The 17735-nt window shown below is 46.2% G+C and overlaps 1 protein-coding gene and 3 non-coding genes across 6 annotated transcripts; all 4 read right to left on the bottom strand.

The window, feature by feature from the left end:
* Positions 1-199: 199 nt before the first annotated feature.
* Nucleolin (nucleolin multifunctional protein) lies at positions 200-11885 on the bottom strand. Of its 3 annotated transcripts, none has more exons than XM_090355032.1 (14): positions 11712-11885; positions 10416-10532; positions 8342-8825; positions 7143-7331; positions 6281-6367; positions 5966-6107; positions 5268-5392; positions 4141-4264; positions 3642-3775; positions 2239-2362; positions 1912-2045; positions 1350-1476; positions 791-1008; positions 200-668 (listed from the first exon to the last, which is right to left on the bottom strand). In XM_090355032.1, the coding sequence occupies exons 1-14, from the start codon at positions 11727-11729 to the stop codon at positions 586-588; spliced, it is 2106 nt and encodes a 701-aa protein (XP_090211158.1). In that variant the 5' UTR covers positions 11730-11885; the 3' UTR covers positions 200-585. The 3 variants fall into 3 exon arrangements, with proteins under 3 accessions (XP_090211158.1, XP_090211159.1, XP_090211160.1); XM_090355033.1 differs by lacking the exon at positions 11712-11885 and adding an exon at positions 11149-11245; XM_090355034.1 differs by lacking the exons at positions 3642-3775; positions 4141-4264.
* Positions 1153-1286, bottom strand: LOC150048905 (small nucleolar RNA SNORA75). Its single transcript, XR_016539182.1, has one exon. It is a non-coding gene; the product is annotated as a small nucleolar RNA SNORA75 (small nucleolar RNA).
* LOC150048906 (small nucleolar RNA SNORD20) lies at positions 1706-1786 on the bottom strand. Its single transcript, XR_016539186.1, has one exon. It is a non-coding gene; the product is annotated as a small nucleolar RNA SNORD20 (small nucleolar RNA).
* On the bottom strand, positions 6175-6244 carry LOC150048907 (small nucleolar RNA SNORD82). The gene has a single exon (XR_016539183.1). It is a non-coding gene; the product is annotated as a small nucleolar RNA SNORD82 (small nucleolar RNA).
* Positions 11886-17735: the final 5850 nt, after the last annotated feature.

The raw sequence follows: 17735 nt of genomic DNA on the forward strand, positions 1-17735 counted from the left end.
GCGAAACAGTTCCAACCATTAGTCTATCATGAATTCTACTTGCTAGTCCGGAACACTCTCCATAGCCATCTTCTACAAACCTTCCATGTGAGCAAGCACACCACACTCCATTGCTCTCACACAAACACACCTGTGCAGGGGGTGGTCAAAGCAGCATATCTGGCTTTGCCACATTCCTCAAGAAGTGTACGTCTGGCACCAGAGTTTAGGACTTTTTAATTTGTCCTAAAGTCACTGAAGCAAAAAATCATGATAAAACATTCTTTCTTTTACAACCCCAACACAAAAAAAAAACTATTTGTAGGAAAAAAATGGTTTTGTACATGGCATGAGACAATATAAATTCAAAACTTACAGATAAGGGTTAGCTCTATCACTCATTTCTTTAAAAAGTTTATATGAATATCCAGTCAAAACCAACAGGGTATCTCTCTTGAAATGTAATCTCTATGGATTCCAAGTAGACCACAGGCTGCACTGTCTTGGAATGTCCTCAGAAGGCTCTGTCATTAGACAGGTCACAGAGTAAAAACCTCAGAGTCCAGTCCTTTCAAATGGAAGAGGGAAAGACAGGAACAGAAAGAACTACTCAAACTTCGTCTTCTTTCCTTGTGGCTTGAAGTCTCCACCTCCTCCTCCTCCTCGGCCTCCCCGGAAGCCTCCTCGGCCTGCAGAGGCAGAACAGAACACGGCGGGCTCAGTCAAGTTATCTGCCTTGCTTCCCCCTCCCCACTGGTGTGTCTCAGCAGAGCCCATGTGCTCTGTGGGTTCCAAAATCTGCCTGCCTTACCTCCAAAGCCTCCCCGGCCACCTCTGCCAAATCCACCTCGGCCTCCTCTGCCACGACCTCCAAAGCCTCCTCTGCCTCCACCTCGACCCCCGAAGCCACTTTCACCCTTAGGCTTGGCCCAGTCCAAAATAACTTTGTTTCCATCAATTTCACAATCTTCCATGGCATCCATGACCTCCTTGGCTGCCTCTTCACTGTAGAAGTCTATAAAACCAAACCTACAACAACAAAGGGAATGGCCCAGTGTGAAACATGCACATGCTGAACACAGACCCTGCACAGAATCCCCAAATCACAAAAACACTGTTCAGCTGAGAAAACAGCTTTCTATGGAGTATGTAAGATGCAAGATTTTCATTCTGAAATGTCTCACAAAACGGCCCAATAAACCCTCACGTAGAAGGTAACAGAATGCCAGTTCTGTGAAATGTTCTCTTCTTCTCGTGCGAATCCGTAAACTGCCACCAACTGACAGAAAGGAGCTCAATGAGAAGATACTCCAGAGCCAAGCCGGCCCCATATGCACACTTCTTCCCATGAGCACACTCCCCATTCTTACCCTTTGGAAGACCCTGTTTCCCGGTCAGTTACTATTCTTGCACGAACAGAGCCCTCAAATGACTCCTTCAAGGTCTCTTCAGTGGTTTCCTCAGACAGACCTTTGACAAACAGTGTTTTGGATGCATCTGTGAGTGAAAGGAAAATTTGCATTTGAAGTAAAAATTCATGAGAAGTTTTGCACAATGTCTAGTATTTTTTGATCAAAAAGGCAGCTGCACATCTATCAGCTGAACTGAAGCAGCCCAAGGAGCCCAGCAGTTATATATATGCATATAACCCATATACTCGCAGTCTCGCAACTACATCAACAGACTAGGAACCAAAGTACAACTCTGAGACATTCAGTTGACAAGGCTGGATCAGAACTTGACTATCTAGAGGAAATTTTGTAGATATTTCATCAATATTCCTCAGAGAAATCAGTCATCATATCCAGTTGTCCTTTATTCAACAGGAAATAAAAAGGGGCATTTTCAGATTTACAGGAAAAGTAATTGAGGCATGAATAGCTCGACCTCAAGAAAGCTTCCCAGAGCCACCATCTCCCCCAATGGACTTACGGCCTCTGGCATTAGGTGATCCCCTGGGTCCTTGCAACTCCAGCCTGATAGCTCTGCCTTCAATTTCCCTTTTATTACAGGAGTTTAAAGCTTCTTTAGCATCTTCAAACGAAGCAAATTCTATGAATGCATACCTATAGATAAACAGTCAACTCTTAGGGCACTTCAATGCCAGTAGGAACTCCATGCAAACAGATTTCTAACAGGATCTTGTTTACCCTCATTTAGGCAACTAGAACCTTCACTGATAAGAATAGTATACTTTAAGGATTAGTGCACTTTTTTATAGCTCACAGTAGGTTAAATTTTTTTAAGAAGTAACATTACCCTTTAGGTTTGCCATTTGGGTTCTGAGGCACTTTGATGAAAGTTGCCTTCTCAAACACTTCTTGAAGAGTTTCTTCTGTTGCACTGTAGGAGAGGTTGCTTAAAACCAGAGTTTTTGATTCACCTGAAAATTGAAAAACTACCTTAGAAATCTCGCTCATACATTGCTTTATCACTCACTACAAATTCAGCACAGGTCAGGAGTATGGCCTAATGGCAGAGTGCCCACCCACCACCCACAAAGCCCATGGTACCACATACACAGAAAAAAGGCAGACGTGGTATTGTGACTGAAGTGATAAGAGCCCTGGCCTTGAGAAAACCCAAGGACAGTGCCTAGATCCTGAGTTCAAATCCCAGGAAGGGTAAAAAAAATAATCACAGCAGGCCGGGAGTTTGGCCTAGTGGTAGAGTGCTTGCCTAGCATGCACAAAGACCCTGGTTGATTCCTCAGTACCACATATATAGCAAAAAGCCAGAAGTGGTGTTGTGGCTCAAGTGGTAGAGCCCTATCCTTGAGAAACTCCAGGGACAGTGCTCAGGCCCTGAGCTCATGCCCAGGACTGGCAAAAATAAATAGATAAATAAATAAATGTAAAAAAAAAAATCACAAGATACCCCAGATGTATAAAATGCTTTTTTCGTCACTAGTGGTCACTCTGCTGAGATCTTTTCACAAGGATAGTGCTCTACCACTTTGAGCCATAGCTCCACTTCCTCTTTGTGCAGTGGTTAAATGGAGAGGAGTCTCATAGACCTTGCTTGCCTCCGCTGGCTTTGAACTGTAATCTTCACATCTCAGCCTCCTGAGAGACTGGCACCCAGCTAATTACATTATAACATCTAATGATTTCTGGTAGGTTGTGGGACCTGAACTCTGGGCCTGGGCATTGTCCCTGAGCTCTTCAACTTAAGACTACCGTCCTACCCCTTGAACCACAGGGCCACGTCTAGTGTCACAGACTTTTTTAGTGTCCACACTTGTTAGTGCTCCGGCTGGCTTTGAACCATGATCCTCAGATCTCAGCCTCCAAGGTGCTAGAGTTACAGGCGTGAGGCACCACGCCTGGTCTAATGTTTTCTAAGTTTAATGATTTCTAATTATAAGGTACTTGTAATTTCCTTTGTGTTGTATCAGGGTTTGAACTCAATCTTTCATTGACTTAGTTTCAAACGGCAAGTGCTCCAATTACTCCCCAATCTGCTAGTTTTTCTGGCTACCTTGAGAGTATGTCTTTCTGCCTAGACCCTGCAATTTCTAGTAGCTACAATTTAATAGGTGGAAGTCACTGGATGCTCAGCTTCAGCTAAGTACTTATGAGGTGCAGAGGATGCAAATGGCTCTCATTCTCAACTACAGAATCCTATAACAAACCTACAAATTGTGTTTAACTGCTGTTTACCTTTGAATTCTTGCCTCTGTCCCTTCTCTCCAGTGTAATGCAGGGCAATGTTTCGCCCATCAACTTCTGCCCCTTGCTTTTCTTCAAAAGCTTTCTCTGCATCAGCTTCTGTCTTAAATTCAATATAGGCAATCCTGCATCAAGAATGACACATTAAGCACTCTCAAAACTGGAACCATAGACCTTTCTTTCATCTGAGCATATTCATGCTTTTTAAAATCAGATTCTAGGAAAGCCCTGTTAGGCAACAGTGATAGTAAATCTTAAAATGTTCAGGGCATGCATAAACAAGGTTCCTTTTGTCTTTCTTGTTTTCTGAGCTAATCTTATAAAAGCACTCTACTTGTATACAAGAGTGTCAAGCTTAGAGTAATTTTGTAAAAGGAACAGGAACAGTGGCATAACTTAGCAATTCCAGCACTCAGAAGGCTGAGGCAGGAAGAATTAAAGCCACTCTGGACAAGTTAAATGTTCTAGTGATAAAAATTTCAACACATACCCTTTACTTTTCCCATCATGGCTGACTACTCTGATTTCCATTGCATTTTCAAATACTTCTTTCAAATCATCCTGAGTAACGTTGAAGGAGAGATTTTTGGCCAAAAGTGTTCTTGCTGCACGAACTACAGAAGAAAAAACCACACTAAAAACATAGTCCTGCTGAACTGAGACCCTATGACAGAGTTCAGTTTATTAATGAAAAAAATACAAGCAATTACCCCACGCTGTACTATGACCTACTGCAGGGATGTCTAGTAGTGAAGAAAAGCCTTTGTGTTCTAGTATTATGTAAAATACAGACTTGACTACCCTTAATGAAAAATCTCAGCACAAAATCAAAACTGAGCACTGCGATGATTCCAACTGAAGAATATCATACCTGCCTCATGGCATGCTATGATTATGTGTTACCTTACTAAGGTATCATATACAACTGCCTTCAGGCTCTGTGTATGGTATATATGAAATCCTCAAAACTGATCCCTGCTGGGCCGGTGGCGCACACTTGTAATCCTAGCTATTCAGGAGGCTGAGATCTGAGGATGCGTTCAAAGCCAGGCTGGGGCACTAAAGTCTGTGAGGTTCTTATCTCCAAACACCCACCAGAAATCAGAAGTGCACTGTGCCTCATGGGGTAGGGCTGCAGCCTTGAGCTGAAGAGCTCAGACCCAGAGTTCAGGCCCCATGACTGATAATGAACAAGTACCTGATCGCATCCATCCCATATCATACATGAAAATAATCCAGTCTAAAATTTGAAACATTACTATGAATTAATTAACCCTACAGAACGCGCTAAAAGTTAATTATGCCTAATGGCACCATGCTCCTCTAACATGCACAGCCCTGGGTTTTGATTCCTTGGTATCACACACACACACACACACACACTCAAAAAAGCCAGGAGTGGACACTATGGCTCAAGCAGCAGAGCTCTAGCCTTGCTTAGTGTCAAAGGATAGACGGTGCCTAGGCCATTCAGGCTCCAGGACTGGCAAGATTGGACTTGCTTGCCTAACTCGGGAATTTTATTCACATTAGGAGAAAATCCAGGGAGAATGGTAAAAAGTAATGCCCCAGAAAGCTTAATTAAATAGCTTCACAGATGCATTACTGAAGACTTACCTTTCTTACTGTCTCTTCCTTTGGGTTTCTCTAGTTTGATTTCATTGCCAAAGACTTTTAAACCAGTGAGTTCCAAGGCTTTTTCTAGGTCTTCAGCAGATTCAAAATCCACATAACCAAATTTCCTTCAAGGTGAAAACAGCAAAAATTATAGATAGGAAAAAAATGAAAGACATCCACTAACACTAATATAATAGAGGCAAAAAAAGGATTAGGTGACAAGCCCACAGCACCAACAAACTAAGAGTTTGAGCTCTGCAATTATCAGCTACTGAATAAGACAAAATTCATGATAAACATAAATGTGTAACAATAGAAAACACCTATAGCTGATGAGGGAACCCAAGAAATAAACTACTAATAGTTACTGTTATTTCTAAAAGTATGAACACACCAAATTCTCAAAACTGGTATTTTGTACTGTAATAGCCTTGGTTTACGATAGAAATTTCAAACCTATAATTTCATTTTTGATCATGGCTGACAGTATTTGCATATTCACATTTAACATTATCAGATGATGCAAGGTATATGGCCTAGTGGCAGCAGTGATTGACGAGCATACAAAGTTCTGGATTTGATTCCCAAGTACTGCATACACAGAAAAAGCTAGAAGTGGAGCTGTGGCTAAGCCCCAGGACTGGCAAAAAAAAATAAATCAGATGAATAGGAAAAAGCATGAGACTTGTGTAACTGACCTGTTTGTACCAGTTCTGACATCCACAACAGTAAGATCATTTTTAGCAAAAAGTTCACTGATGGCAGTTTTTAAGTCTTGGACAGATTTGTTTGGATTCAGGTTTCCAATAAAAAGATTAAAGGGTGTTGTTGGTTCTGAGCCTGTATTTAAAAATGAACTGCTGTTAGTGTATTTATAAGACAATAAAACTCAAAATTCCCACTGACAGCACATCAGCATCATTTAAGATAACATCAGGATTCAGTATTAAGTCCCTTTGTCATTCATCATTTGTGCTCTAAAACTCACTGTAATCCCAAACTGTGCTGGTTACCTTCTACTTTCTGTTTCTTGGCCTCAGGAACTTCCTTCTGCTTGCTCATTTCCTTCTTTCGTTTACCAGGTGCTTCTTTCACAGGTTCTGTGCAAAATTAAAAACAATTGTCAATCGGGACTAGCCAGACACATATACCTGCCCCTTAAACTCAAGAACTGGGGAAGACGACTGACATCTGTAGCCTTGGCTACTGTGGGACACAGAAGAGAATTAGTGCTTGGCTAGGCAGGGTACAAAAAAATAAAAGATTCTGATGCAGGAGTGTAACCTACTCACAGAGCACTTGCCTACCATACATAAAGCCCTGGGTTTAATTTCTCAGTTTCACATACACAGAAAAATCCGGAAATATCTCTGTAGCTCAAGTGTACGCTAGCCTTGAGCAAAAAATGTCCAAGGACCATATCCAGACCTGAGTTCAAGCCGAGGATATTAATAAATTGGAAATTGTGGAGCAGTGATCCCAGAAATAGGAGGACCACCACACTGAAGATTGGCCTGGGGCAAAAGTAAGACCTTAATCCAAAAAATAAAAGCCAAGAGGGCTAGAGGCACTGCATTCATTCAAGTGGCGTAACATACAACTATAAAATGAGTTTAAACTCAGCACCATCAAAAATTATTCCTGTCAGGCCGGGAGTTTGGCCTAGTGGTAGAGTGCTTGCTTAGCATGCACAAAGACCCGGGCGATTCCTCGGTACCACATACATAGGAAAAATCCAGAAATGGTGCTGAGGCTCAAGTGGTAGAGCTCTAGCCTTGAGAAAGTCCAAGGACAGGGCTCAGGCCCTGAGCTCAAGCCCAGGACTGGCAAAAAAAAAAAAAAATTATTCCTGTCAAAGTACAGAAGTTATGCTACCTTCCTCCTCCTCTTCTTCCTCCTCCTCTTCCTCCTCCTCCTCCTCTTCATCGTCATCGTCGTCGTCATCATCATCTTCATCCTCTTCATCTTCTTCCTTAGCCACACTCTTGGCTTTCACAGGAGCAGCTTTTGCAGGTGCTTTCTTTCCTTTTGCTGGTGTGGTATCCATAGCCTCTTCTTCAGAATCTGAAAAGGCACCAAGTGAAAGCTCTATAGACAAACCTGAAGAAAGGTGACATGGCCATTACCATGTTATCACAGATGGAAATGACACGGTAACGTACTACTCAGAAGTCTGTAGTCCCGAGGAATCGAATCCAGGTCTTCGTGCATGGTAGGCAGGCACTCTACCACTGGGCCAAATCCCGGCCCCTTGCACAACACCTTCATAATAACTTTAAAATATTTAGTCCTTTTCAAGCCCTGCTAGACAGTGGTGTGTTCCTTGCCATTTATTAAGAGCCAAGTTTCTATTTCAATATAAGTTGGATATACTTGGCACACCTGTCAACCCAGCTTTAAAACAGCCATAGAATGTGCCTAGGCCCAAAACAAAACCCTATCAGATTAAGCCAGACACAGTAGCTCAAGCCTGTAATCCTATTCAGGAGGCTGAGATCTGAGGATCGTGGCTCAAAGCCAGTGAGGCAAGGAAGTCTCTTATCCCCAATTAACCACCAGAAAACTGGAAGTGGTGCCGTGGCTCAGGGGTAGGGTGGTAGCTTTGAACTGAAGAACTCAGGGACAGTGCCCAGGCCAATTCAAGCCCAATGACCTTCACCAAAAATAAAGGTCATAAAAGGACCAGCATATGACTATTAAAATCCCACTTTTGTCAAGCAGGTTGCTTCCTTCTATATATACATAAGCTAAGAAAATATAAAGGACTGTGTAATCTCATTCAACTGTTGCCACCAAATCTCCATTACTATCCTGCATGATGAGCTGGGTGCAGGTGGCTCAGGCCTATAACCCTAGCTACTCAGTTACGCCTAAGACTCATCTCTAACCACTTAATATCCAGAAATCCAGAGCTGTGGCTTATGTGCTACATTTCAGCACCTCTGACCCCCTCCAAAAAATGCTCTGCAACAGTCCTGAGTTCAGTTCAAGTCCCAGGATTGGGAGTGGGAGTTACTGTCCTACACAGAAGTGGAGGTGTGCTTGTGGCAGAATGACAACTGAGTGAAACTCACCATCCTCCTCCTCTTCATCCTCCTCCTCCTCCTCCTCTTCATCCTCCTCATCCTCTGAGGCAGCGGCTGCTGCTTTCACCACTACTGGCTCAACTTCATCATCTTCCTCTTCCTCGTCCTCTTCCTCATCACTGTCTTCCTCATCATCTTCCTCCTCCTCCTCTTCGTCATCCTCCTCCTCCTCCTCTTCACTTTCCTCCTTTTTGGCATTTTTTCCATTCTTTGCTCCCTTGGCAGGAGTGACAGCACCCTTTTTACCAGGAGTTGCTACCACTGCTTTCCCTTGCGTGGCTCCCTTCTTGCCAGACACCACAACTGCTTTCGCTGGTGTAGCCGTCTTCTTGGCTGGTGTAGCAGCTGCCTTTTTGCCTGGAGTAACAGCCACTTTCTTGGCTGGTGTGGCAACTGCAACCTTCTTTGTTTGGGTAGCAACTTTCTTTGCTGGAGTTGTAGCCTTCTTGCCTTTCTTTTGTGGGATGACAACCTTGAAGATATATAAAGTAGTAAGTATAAAACCCTTGAAACAAAAACCCTTCTGAACTGTTCCTATGAATTCTCCCACTCATATTTTTGTTCTTTGAGGGTTTTTTTTTTTTGCCAGTCCTGGACCTGGGCTCAGGGCCTGAGCACTGTCCTTGGGCTTTCTCAAGGGTAGCGGACTACCACTTGAGGCACAGCACCACTTCTGGGTTTCTTTTCTGTATATATTATGGTATCAAGGAATTGAACCCAGGTCTTTGTGCATGCTAGGCAAGCACTCTACCACTAGGCCAAACTCCTGGACCTCCACTCATACTTCACCTCAACTTGATATATATGAAAATGTCAAGTTTGCATGTTTAAGAATTACAAATCCATCGGAATTATTCAGTACCTGACAATCAGAATGCTCTTATGTGGAACCAAGAAGTAAAGCCCAAGGTTTTGTGCACAGTAGGCAAATACTCTTATCACCAGACCACACTCCTGGGGCCTGGTATGAGAGATTCATAATGGAGAACCAGTTATGCTGGATATATACCTAAAAGTAACTCGAGAAAATAGGGCATTGTTAGCTCATACCTGCAATGCTAGCTACTCAGGAGGCTGAGATCTAGGGATTGTGGTTCTAAGCCCATCTGGGGGGAACTCCATAAGGGTTATCTACAATTGCCAGCAAAATCCCAAATATAGAACAGTTGCTCAAGTAACAGATTTTTCACAACGTCTGGAGATGTGGCTCAGGTAGTATAGTAATTTCCTAGAAGTATAAACACTGGGCTCAAACCTTAGCACTGGCTTCAAGAGCAGATTCTCAAGAGTAGAGTTAGAAATGCATGACTGGGCTGATTTTAGCCTACTGTGTCCTCTTTGCAAGCTGGAGGCGGACTTCAAAACCAAGTACTCCAAAAGGAATACCACACTGCTGAACATTCCTTTGCGTAATTATTAGCCTAATAAACTTACCTGTGCCTTGAGACCCGGTCAATGCTAATTTTGGCCATTCTCATGATGGCACACTCCTGAAGTTCTAACCTTCAGAAAAGTGAAGCTGGAGAACTTCTAGATCAGTCTGAGCTACAGTAAGATGATGTCTCAAAAACAAAACCAGATCAAGCTCCTATGTCAACCCATATGAAATACTGTTAACTACTAATCACTTACTAAAGTTATATATAAAAGGGGGTGGGGTGGTAATGTAGCTCCCTAGTAGAGTCCTTGCCTTATTATAAGTACACAGCTCCGGGTTAATCCCCAGGACCACCTGAAAGCTTACAAGGTTACTCCTGACTGGAAAATAGAAATCAGCAAGCTTATTTCCACATCTCAAAACAGATCTCCATTTTTAAGAGTGTAGGACTAAATAAACACAAACTAACATGGTGTAGTCAAGTCACTAGAAAGTATCACAAGTATCACACTAACACATGATTAGGAAGAATGCTCCCAAATCTTGTCTTCACTTACCCAAATAGTATCAATACACCGTCATTAAACTATTTCAACAGGTTTAATACCAGAACAAAAAATATTGACAACTGTTTTCAGATAAAACCCCTATTTAAACCCCAATTCTGAAGTGGGATAAATTTACCTCTTCTCCACTGCTTTCCTCTTCTTCATCATCTGACATTTCTTCATCTTCACTATCTTCTTCTACCTCCTTTGGGGGAGGAGCCATTTTCTTGGGGTCACCTTGATTTTTACCAGCCTAGAAATGGACATTTAGAACATTAAATCTCCACTCACACTTTGGGCCACCCTTTTTGGGTTATCATCATTCCCCATATTTAAATGCAAATCACGTCTTAAAATCCACTTTCCTGGGGCTGGAGGTTTGGCCTATTGGCAGAAGTGCTTGCACAGCATACAACAAAACCTGTATAAAAATACAGAACTGTTGCTGTGGCTCAAGGGGTAGATCTTGAGAAAGCCCAAAGACAATGCCTTGACCTCAAACCTAGGACTAGCAAAAAAAAAAAAAAAAAAGCCAAACTTCACTTCCCACCGTTAAATAACACAAAATACAACTCCTGTAGACTTTGCAATACATCATTTCTGTAGGTTTCCACAACAAACCCACTTGAAGGTTTGCTTTAATGGTACCTTGAAATCATCTCTCCTCTTTACTTTCGTTAAGAACGTTGGTTTTCAAGATGAACGAGTTATGGTCTTTCAGTCTGTTCTGTACTCTTGCCCGGACTACCTTAATGGCAACTTAAAAGTAAATAAATTGCCCTTCGATTAAGACTAGGATCGTCTCAGTCGTCTCGGGCAGGTGAGCCACCCCGCCTCCCTCTAACGGAGAAGGGGTCACGTGGAGTTACCAGGTAAGCCACCATGCGGTCGCAGCTCAGCAGAGCCGGAGGCCCACCACGTGCCGGGCCTTCCCGCCGGGCTGGAGCCGTCGCCGAGGCCGCGCAGCCTCCCCCGGGGCAGCCTCCGTCTTCGCCTTCCTACACAACCGGCCCTCCGAGACTCGCGACCCGCGCGGCGCGGCCCACGTGGCTGACCGCGCGCACGACCACGTGCGCCGGGAGGCGGCGCCCGGCTCGCGCCGGTCGCAGGATTTCGGCCTCATCACGGCGGCCCCGAGGCCCGGCGCCCCCTCCCCACACGCTCGGGTCGGAAACCGTCCCCGCGGGCCTCCGCCGACAAGCTGCCGCAGCCCACCGCTCCCCCCGCCACACACACGCCCGGGGCCTTCACCTCGCCTTCAACTAAACCAAACGCCGCGAGACCTCCCGCTAGTCGCGCGAGACTTCCTGCAGCATGGCGCCCTCGGAACGCGCCCGGGACTGCGCGCAGGCCCTCCTCCCCGCGGCCCCGCGCGCGCGCCTTCTTTAGAGAGTAGGCCGCGACGTTCGGGCTCGCGCTCAAGACTTCTTACCTTTGCAAGCTTCACCATGATGGCGGTTTACGACCGCGGAGGCGGCGCGGGTATGAGAGGTGCAGAAGAGACAAGTAGGATCTGAGAGACGTTGATGGCCGCCACGGATAATGGAGATGCCGGAGAGCGAGCGAGTGACTGCCAGCTACCGCTCGCGTCTGAGGCGAAAGACTGAGCCTGCCCAGTAATCGCCTCTGGAAAGGCGACGACGGCGCCCTCGTGACTCCGTCTCAGCCAATCAGAGCTCGCGTCTGTTCCTTGACCCAATCACAGGCCTGGAACCCGAGCCTGGGCGGGGCGGGCCGGGCCGGCGGGGAAGGGGCGGGGCCTGGCGGCGGGGTCCCGAAGGCGGGACTAGCTTTGTGCGACGCCGGCGCTGATTGGCTCGCGGGCGCGCTGGTCTTCCAGCGTTCTCGCGCTGCGTGTTCTCCTCGCGCCTGCGCCGTGGGCCGGTGAAGTTTGGCGCCGGCTGTTTGCGGGACGCGGGGGCGTCGGGGCGGCGCGATCCGTCTTCTGTAGTCCCCGGGATCCGCATGGTGGTGTGAACCCAATGGCCTGAGAGGTTTTTCCCGAGGCTCCGCGGCGGCCTCGGAGGGGGGCCCGCGAGTGCCGGAAATGGAGACCGCAGTGCGGACGTTGGCCGTTTCCGAGGCCCAGCGGGCGTGTCCGGGGCTCTGGACCCCCCACCCCGGCCGCAGGTGACTCCTCCCGGCCCCCCTGCCCGAGGCTTTACCCTGAAAGCCGCCAATAAAGACGTCGCTCACTCTCGTGAGCAGTGCACTGCAGAGCCATTGAACTCGGGCGGCCTCACCGTAGTGTTCTTCCTGGCAGGTGGCAGGCTTTGAGGGGTGACTCTGGCGGTGCCGGGGTGATGGCGTGTCGGGAAGAAGCACTTGGCGGTCTGGCCATGCACAGGTTTCCTCCCAGGGCTGTGGGACTAAGTCCATTAAGATGTGGTGACTCCGTAGTCTTTAGGTCAACAGAGCCAAAGAAAGCCAGTCCTAGTTACTCTGGAGGCTGAGATCTGAAGATCATGGTTCAGAGCCACCCAGGTCAGAAAAGTCTGAGTCCAAGGTCCCAGTTCTCACACACACACGCGGCCAAAGGAAAGGCCCTCGATGTGGGGTGGGGGGTCGGGGAGACACGATTGCCTTTGTATTGTGTTTTAGGCCTGTGGTTGGGTTGGCGCGTCGTTTAGCAAACCAGGGCATGTCCTTCCATTCTCAGGCTTCCATTCCTGAGCTTCTGATAACTAATTTTTCTACAAAACCATACGGCTTCAGCTGAGACAGCACTAGTTACAAAATACCGTTGGAGATTTTAATTCCAATTCTGTTGGGTCCTAGGATTTCCTGTTTTCTCAGTTGCTAGGATTATAGCTGTGAGCCACTGGCACCAATCTTTTTTTTTTTTTTTTTTTTTTTTTTTTTTGCCAGTTCTGGGCTTGAACTCAGCGCCTGAGCACTGTCCTTGGACTTTCTCAAGGCTATAGCTCTACCACTTGAGCCTCAGCACTACTTCTGGCTTTTTTTCTATGTATGTGGTACCAAGGAATCGAACCCAGGTCTTCATGCATGCTAGGCAAGCATTCTACCACTAGGCCATACTCCGGGCCCCTGGCACCAGTCTTATCTCATGATTCTTACCAGCACACTAGATGGAGTTTGAGTACTGCACACCACAGCCGCCTGTTGATGCCAGAAGGATGCTTCTGGGTTGAGTGAGGGTAGGGGAAGAAGAATGACAGGAGCAAGACTGGGTGAAGTAAGACCCTCATGTTTCAAATCCAGCCCAGGTAGGAAAGTTGTTGACATTCTTAATCTCCACTTAATCTCTAAGAAAGCTAGAAGAGCCAGGGGTTCAAAGCCAGCCTGGGCAGGAAAAGCCATGAGACTCATCTGAAAATAACAGCAAACCAAAAGTGCCTTAAAGTAGGAGAGTGCTTGCCTTGAGCAGAAGAGCTCAGGGCAGTGCCCAGGCCCTGAGTTCAAGCCCCAGGACCCAAAGGAAAAAACAGAAAAAAAAGCAAGCAAGCAAGCTAGAAGTGAAGCTCTGGCTCAAGTGTTAGGGCACAGCCTTGAATGCAAAAGCATCCTTTAGTTCAGTCTCCAGAACTGAGCATGCATGTGTGTGCATGTGTGAGTGCACACACAAACTGCCTTTGGGGTGTGTGTACTATTTGCATGATTGTATAAAGTGAAAATATATACGTTTAAGATTAATTTTATGGGCTGGGAGTTTGGCCTAGTGGTTAAAGTGCTTGCCTAGCATGCATGAAGACCCAGGTTCGATTCCTCGGTATCACATATACAAAAAAAATCCGGAAGTGGTGCTGAGGCTCAAGTGGTAGAGCTCTGGCCTTGAGAAAGTCCAAGGACAGTGCTCAGGCCCTGAGTTCAAGCCCAGGACTGGCAAAAAAAAAAAAAAAAAGATTAATTTTATCAGCGATACTTTAAAGACCCACATCTCACAAGCCTCCTCAAGAAAATGTGTGAAATTACAAGATCATCACAACTACTAGCTAGGATGACAAGTGTAAGTCACTAGTACCCAGCCTGAGATACTGTTTTTTGTTTTCTGTTGTTTTTGTGCTGGTCCTAGGGCTTGAACTCATGGCCTGGGTGCTGTCCCTGAGTTTTGTGTTCAAGACTAGTTCTCTGCCACTTTAGCCAAAGCTTCACTTACAGTAGTTGGGTTTTTTTTTGGGGGGGGGGGTTGTTTTGGTTTTTTGTTTGGTTTTTTTTTGTGCTTAATTGGAGGTAATAGTCACAAAGAAGTTTCTGCTTTTCTGTGGAGGCTGGCTTCAAACTGCTATCTTTACAACTCAGCCTCCTGAATAGCTAGGATTACAGATGTGAGCCTGGCTTGAGGTAACTATTCTTGCAGCTCACTGAAAAGGCCAAAAGAGAGAAGACCACACAAGAACAAAGTTGTAAGGGCCAGCTTCAGTGAGCAAGGATTCCTGAGTGACAGGCCACCCCCTGGGCCAGACTAGCTCAAGAATAAGTGGATAAATGTATAAATAATGGTATAAGTAGGTGCTGGCATGCAGGCTTTGGGGCACAGGGCTTCTCTCAGTCTGGCTATGCCTGGTACATAATATATAATATACCTGCTATGCCCGTGAGTGCCTGTTTAGTGAGTGGGGTGTGAGTATGAGAATTAAGGAACATCTATGTGGTTAGAGCAGGCTATCTTCCAAGAGAAAGGGAAGGAAGGCTAGATAGGAGTTTGTGGGCACAGAGAGGCAAGAAAGAAATAAGGGACAGTCTTAAACCCCAGTGTTGATTTGGTAGCAGCAAAGAGAGGAAAGAACTTTCAGCAAGGATGGGGAATAGCTTTGAGGTGGATGTTCCTAGCAAGGTCTACATGCCATAGTCACTGGATGAGTGGAAACTGTAAAATTGGTAATCCTAACTACTCAGAAAGCTATGGTTCAAAGCCAGCCCAAGCAGCAAAATGCCAGACTGAAGGCAAGTGGTAGAGCACCAGCCCTAATGAAAAAGCTAAGAGAGAGTGCAAGTGTCTAAGTTCAACCCTTGATATGTACAGGTGCTGGTGGCTCCTGCCTATAATCCTAGCTATTCAGGAAATTGAGACTTGAGGATCTCGATTCAAAGTCATCTTGTCCAGGGAAGTCTGTGAGACTCCTATCTCCATAACTGCCAGAAAACAAGAAGAGGCACTGTGGCTCTAAGTGGTAGAATGCTACCCTTGAGCTAAAGAGCTCAGGGACAGTGCCCAGGCCCGAGTTCAAGCCCTGTGACTGACAAAGAAAAAAGAACATTAGAACCTGTTCTTGCCTATGAGTGGCAAGGCATGAAATGTTAGCACTTGCTGTGTGACCTTGGGCATCAGTGATGTTCATCCATAAAATGAAGGCAGGGGGCTGGGTGTTTGGCCTAGTGGTTAGAGTGCTTGCCTTGCATGCACGAAGACCCGGGTTCGATTCCTCGGTACCACATACACAGAAAAAAGCTGGAAGTGGTGCTGAGGCTCAAGTGGTAGAGCTCTAGCCTTGAGAAAGTCCCAGGACAGTGCTCAGGCCCTGAGCTGAAACCCAAGACTGACGAAAAAAAAAATGAGGGCAGGGATTGAATGGATATGCCTAGGTCCTAAGAGCAAGGCAAAGAGATCAGATCTGAAGCCTCTAGGGTGCTAACTCCTAAGAGTTAGAAAGGAAACCATGGGTGGGCTGCTTAAAAGTCCACAGAAGGCTATGGAAACCATCCAGCCCCTGGAAGGCCATCCAGCTTGATTTTCCAGCCTCTAGGGTCTGGGCCCTGACCCAAGCTCAGCATCTAGCAAAGGCAGCAGTGGGCACCCCAGCTTGCCCTGTGGGGGCTTCACCACCTCAGCCAGGCTCTAGCTATTTTCCTTTCATTCAACCTCATTCTCATCCACCTGTTTTTCCTGCCTCCTCCTATTGACACCCCCCCACACACACACACTCCAGGGCCAGTCGTACTTTCCTGTCTTTTTTAGTGTATACTAATTTTACCAATGGGATTCACGATGGTATTTCAGACATGCATACATTATAGTTTGATCCTCTTCTTTAAGCTGGGTGCAGTGGCTCACACCTGTAATCCTAGCTACTCAGAGGCTGAGATCTGAGGATCATGTTTCAAAGCCAGCCCAGGCATGGAAATCCATGAGACTCTTATTTCCAATTAACCATTAAAAAGACAGAAGTAGCTCTGTGGCTCAAGGGATAGGGCAGTAGCCTTTAGCTGAAGAACTCGGGGACAACATCCAAGCCCAGAGTTCAAGTCCCACTACCAACAACAATAAGGAATAATCCTCCTCTCTGTTGCTTTCTCTTTTCTCATCCTGTCCCCTTATTAGTCAACAGTTTTGAGATTCCTTATGCCATCTTCACATATAGGTACTTTGTAGAGGCTAATTAGTGTAGCCCAGGAAACTTTGAACTCACAATGTCACTGTGTAACCACCCATAAGCTGGCCTCAAACTCGTCTTTTTATCTCAGCCACAGGAGTTCTGGATAACCAGCATGAACTGTCATGGTCAGCAACAACATCCGTTTTTGTTGCTACCCCAAAGGACACTTCGTAGATTTTTTTTTTTGCCAGTCCTGGGGTTTGAACTCAGGGCCTGGGGCATTGTCCTTGGACCCTTTTTGCTCAAGGATAGCGCTCTGCAACTAGAGCCATAGAACCACCGCAGGCTTTCTTTTTTTTTTGGGGGGGGGGGAGGTCATGGGGCTTGAACTCTGGCCTGGGCGTTTTCCCTGAGCTCTTCAGCTCAAGGCTACCACCCTACCCCTGGGTCTTGGTACTGTCCCTGAGATCTTCAGCTCAAGGCTACTGCCCTACCCGTAGAGCCACAGCCCCATTTCCCATTTTCTAATGATTCATTGGAGTTAAGAGTCTCACATTCTTTAGTGCCCAGGCTGGCTTTGAGCCTTGATCCTCAGACCTCAGCCACTGAGTAACTAAGATTACAGGTGTGAGCCACTGCCCCCGGCTGCACTGTGGGCTTTTTCTGAATATGATACTGAGGAATCGAACCCAGGGCTTCATAGCACTCTATCACTAGGCTATGCTCCCAGGCTGACTTTGTATATTTTATCACTGTCCCTTTCTGTGGCTTCTCTCTAACCACATCCTCCCTCCTCCTGGCCTGCCTTCTTCCTTTCTCCTCCCTCAGTGAACCCTGGATAGCCCCTTTCTACCTCTGCATAGCATCTGGATACACCCCACCCGTTGCCCTTCTGGCTAGGGGCAGCTGTAACTCCTTTGCCGTGGCTTCTCTGCCATCTGATGACACCCAAATCATAGCTTCCGGTAGCTCCTTTCTTCTTGTACCCAGAGGCCTGCCAAACCCCTTCTTCCTCACTCAGAGTATCACAGCTTGAGCCCTCCGCTACCCTTGAACTGGGCCTGCTGAGCTCCAATAACAGACAAAGCTATCAGCTTTCCTGGCTGAAAGCCAAGAGATGGTCTTAGTCCATTCAGACTGTAATAACAAAGTACCTTACACTGGATACAACAGAAATTTAT

Source organism: Megascapheus bottae, chromosome 21 (genome assembly GCF_031878675.1).
Source record: "Megascapheus bottae isolate mThoBot1 chromosome 21, mThoBot2.hap1, whole genome shotgun sequence".
In the NCBI taxonomy this organism is placed as follows: domain Eukaryota; kingdom Metazoa; phylum Chordata; class Mammalia; order Rodentia; family Geomyidae; genus Megascapheus; species Megascapheus bottae.

Coding starts and splice junctions, on each gene's coding strand:
- Nucleolin (XM_090355032.1), bottom strand. Junction 5,393..5,965: donor GTCAGAACTGGTACAAACAG/GTCAGTTACACA, acceptor TTCACCTTGAAG/GAAATTTGGTTATGTGGATT. Junction 4,265..5,267: donor AGGAAGAGACAGTAAGAAAG/GTAAGTCTTCAG, acceptor TTTCTTCTGTAG/TTCGTGCAGCAAGAACACTT.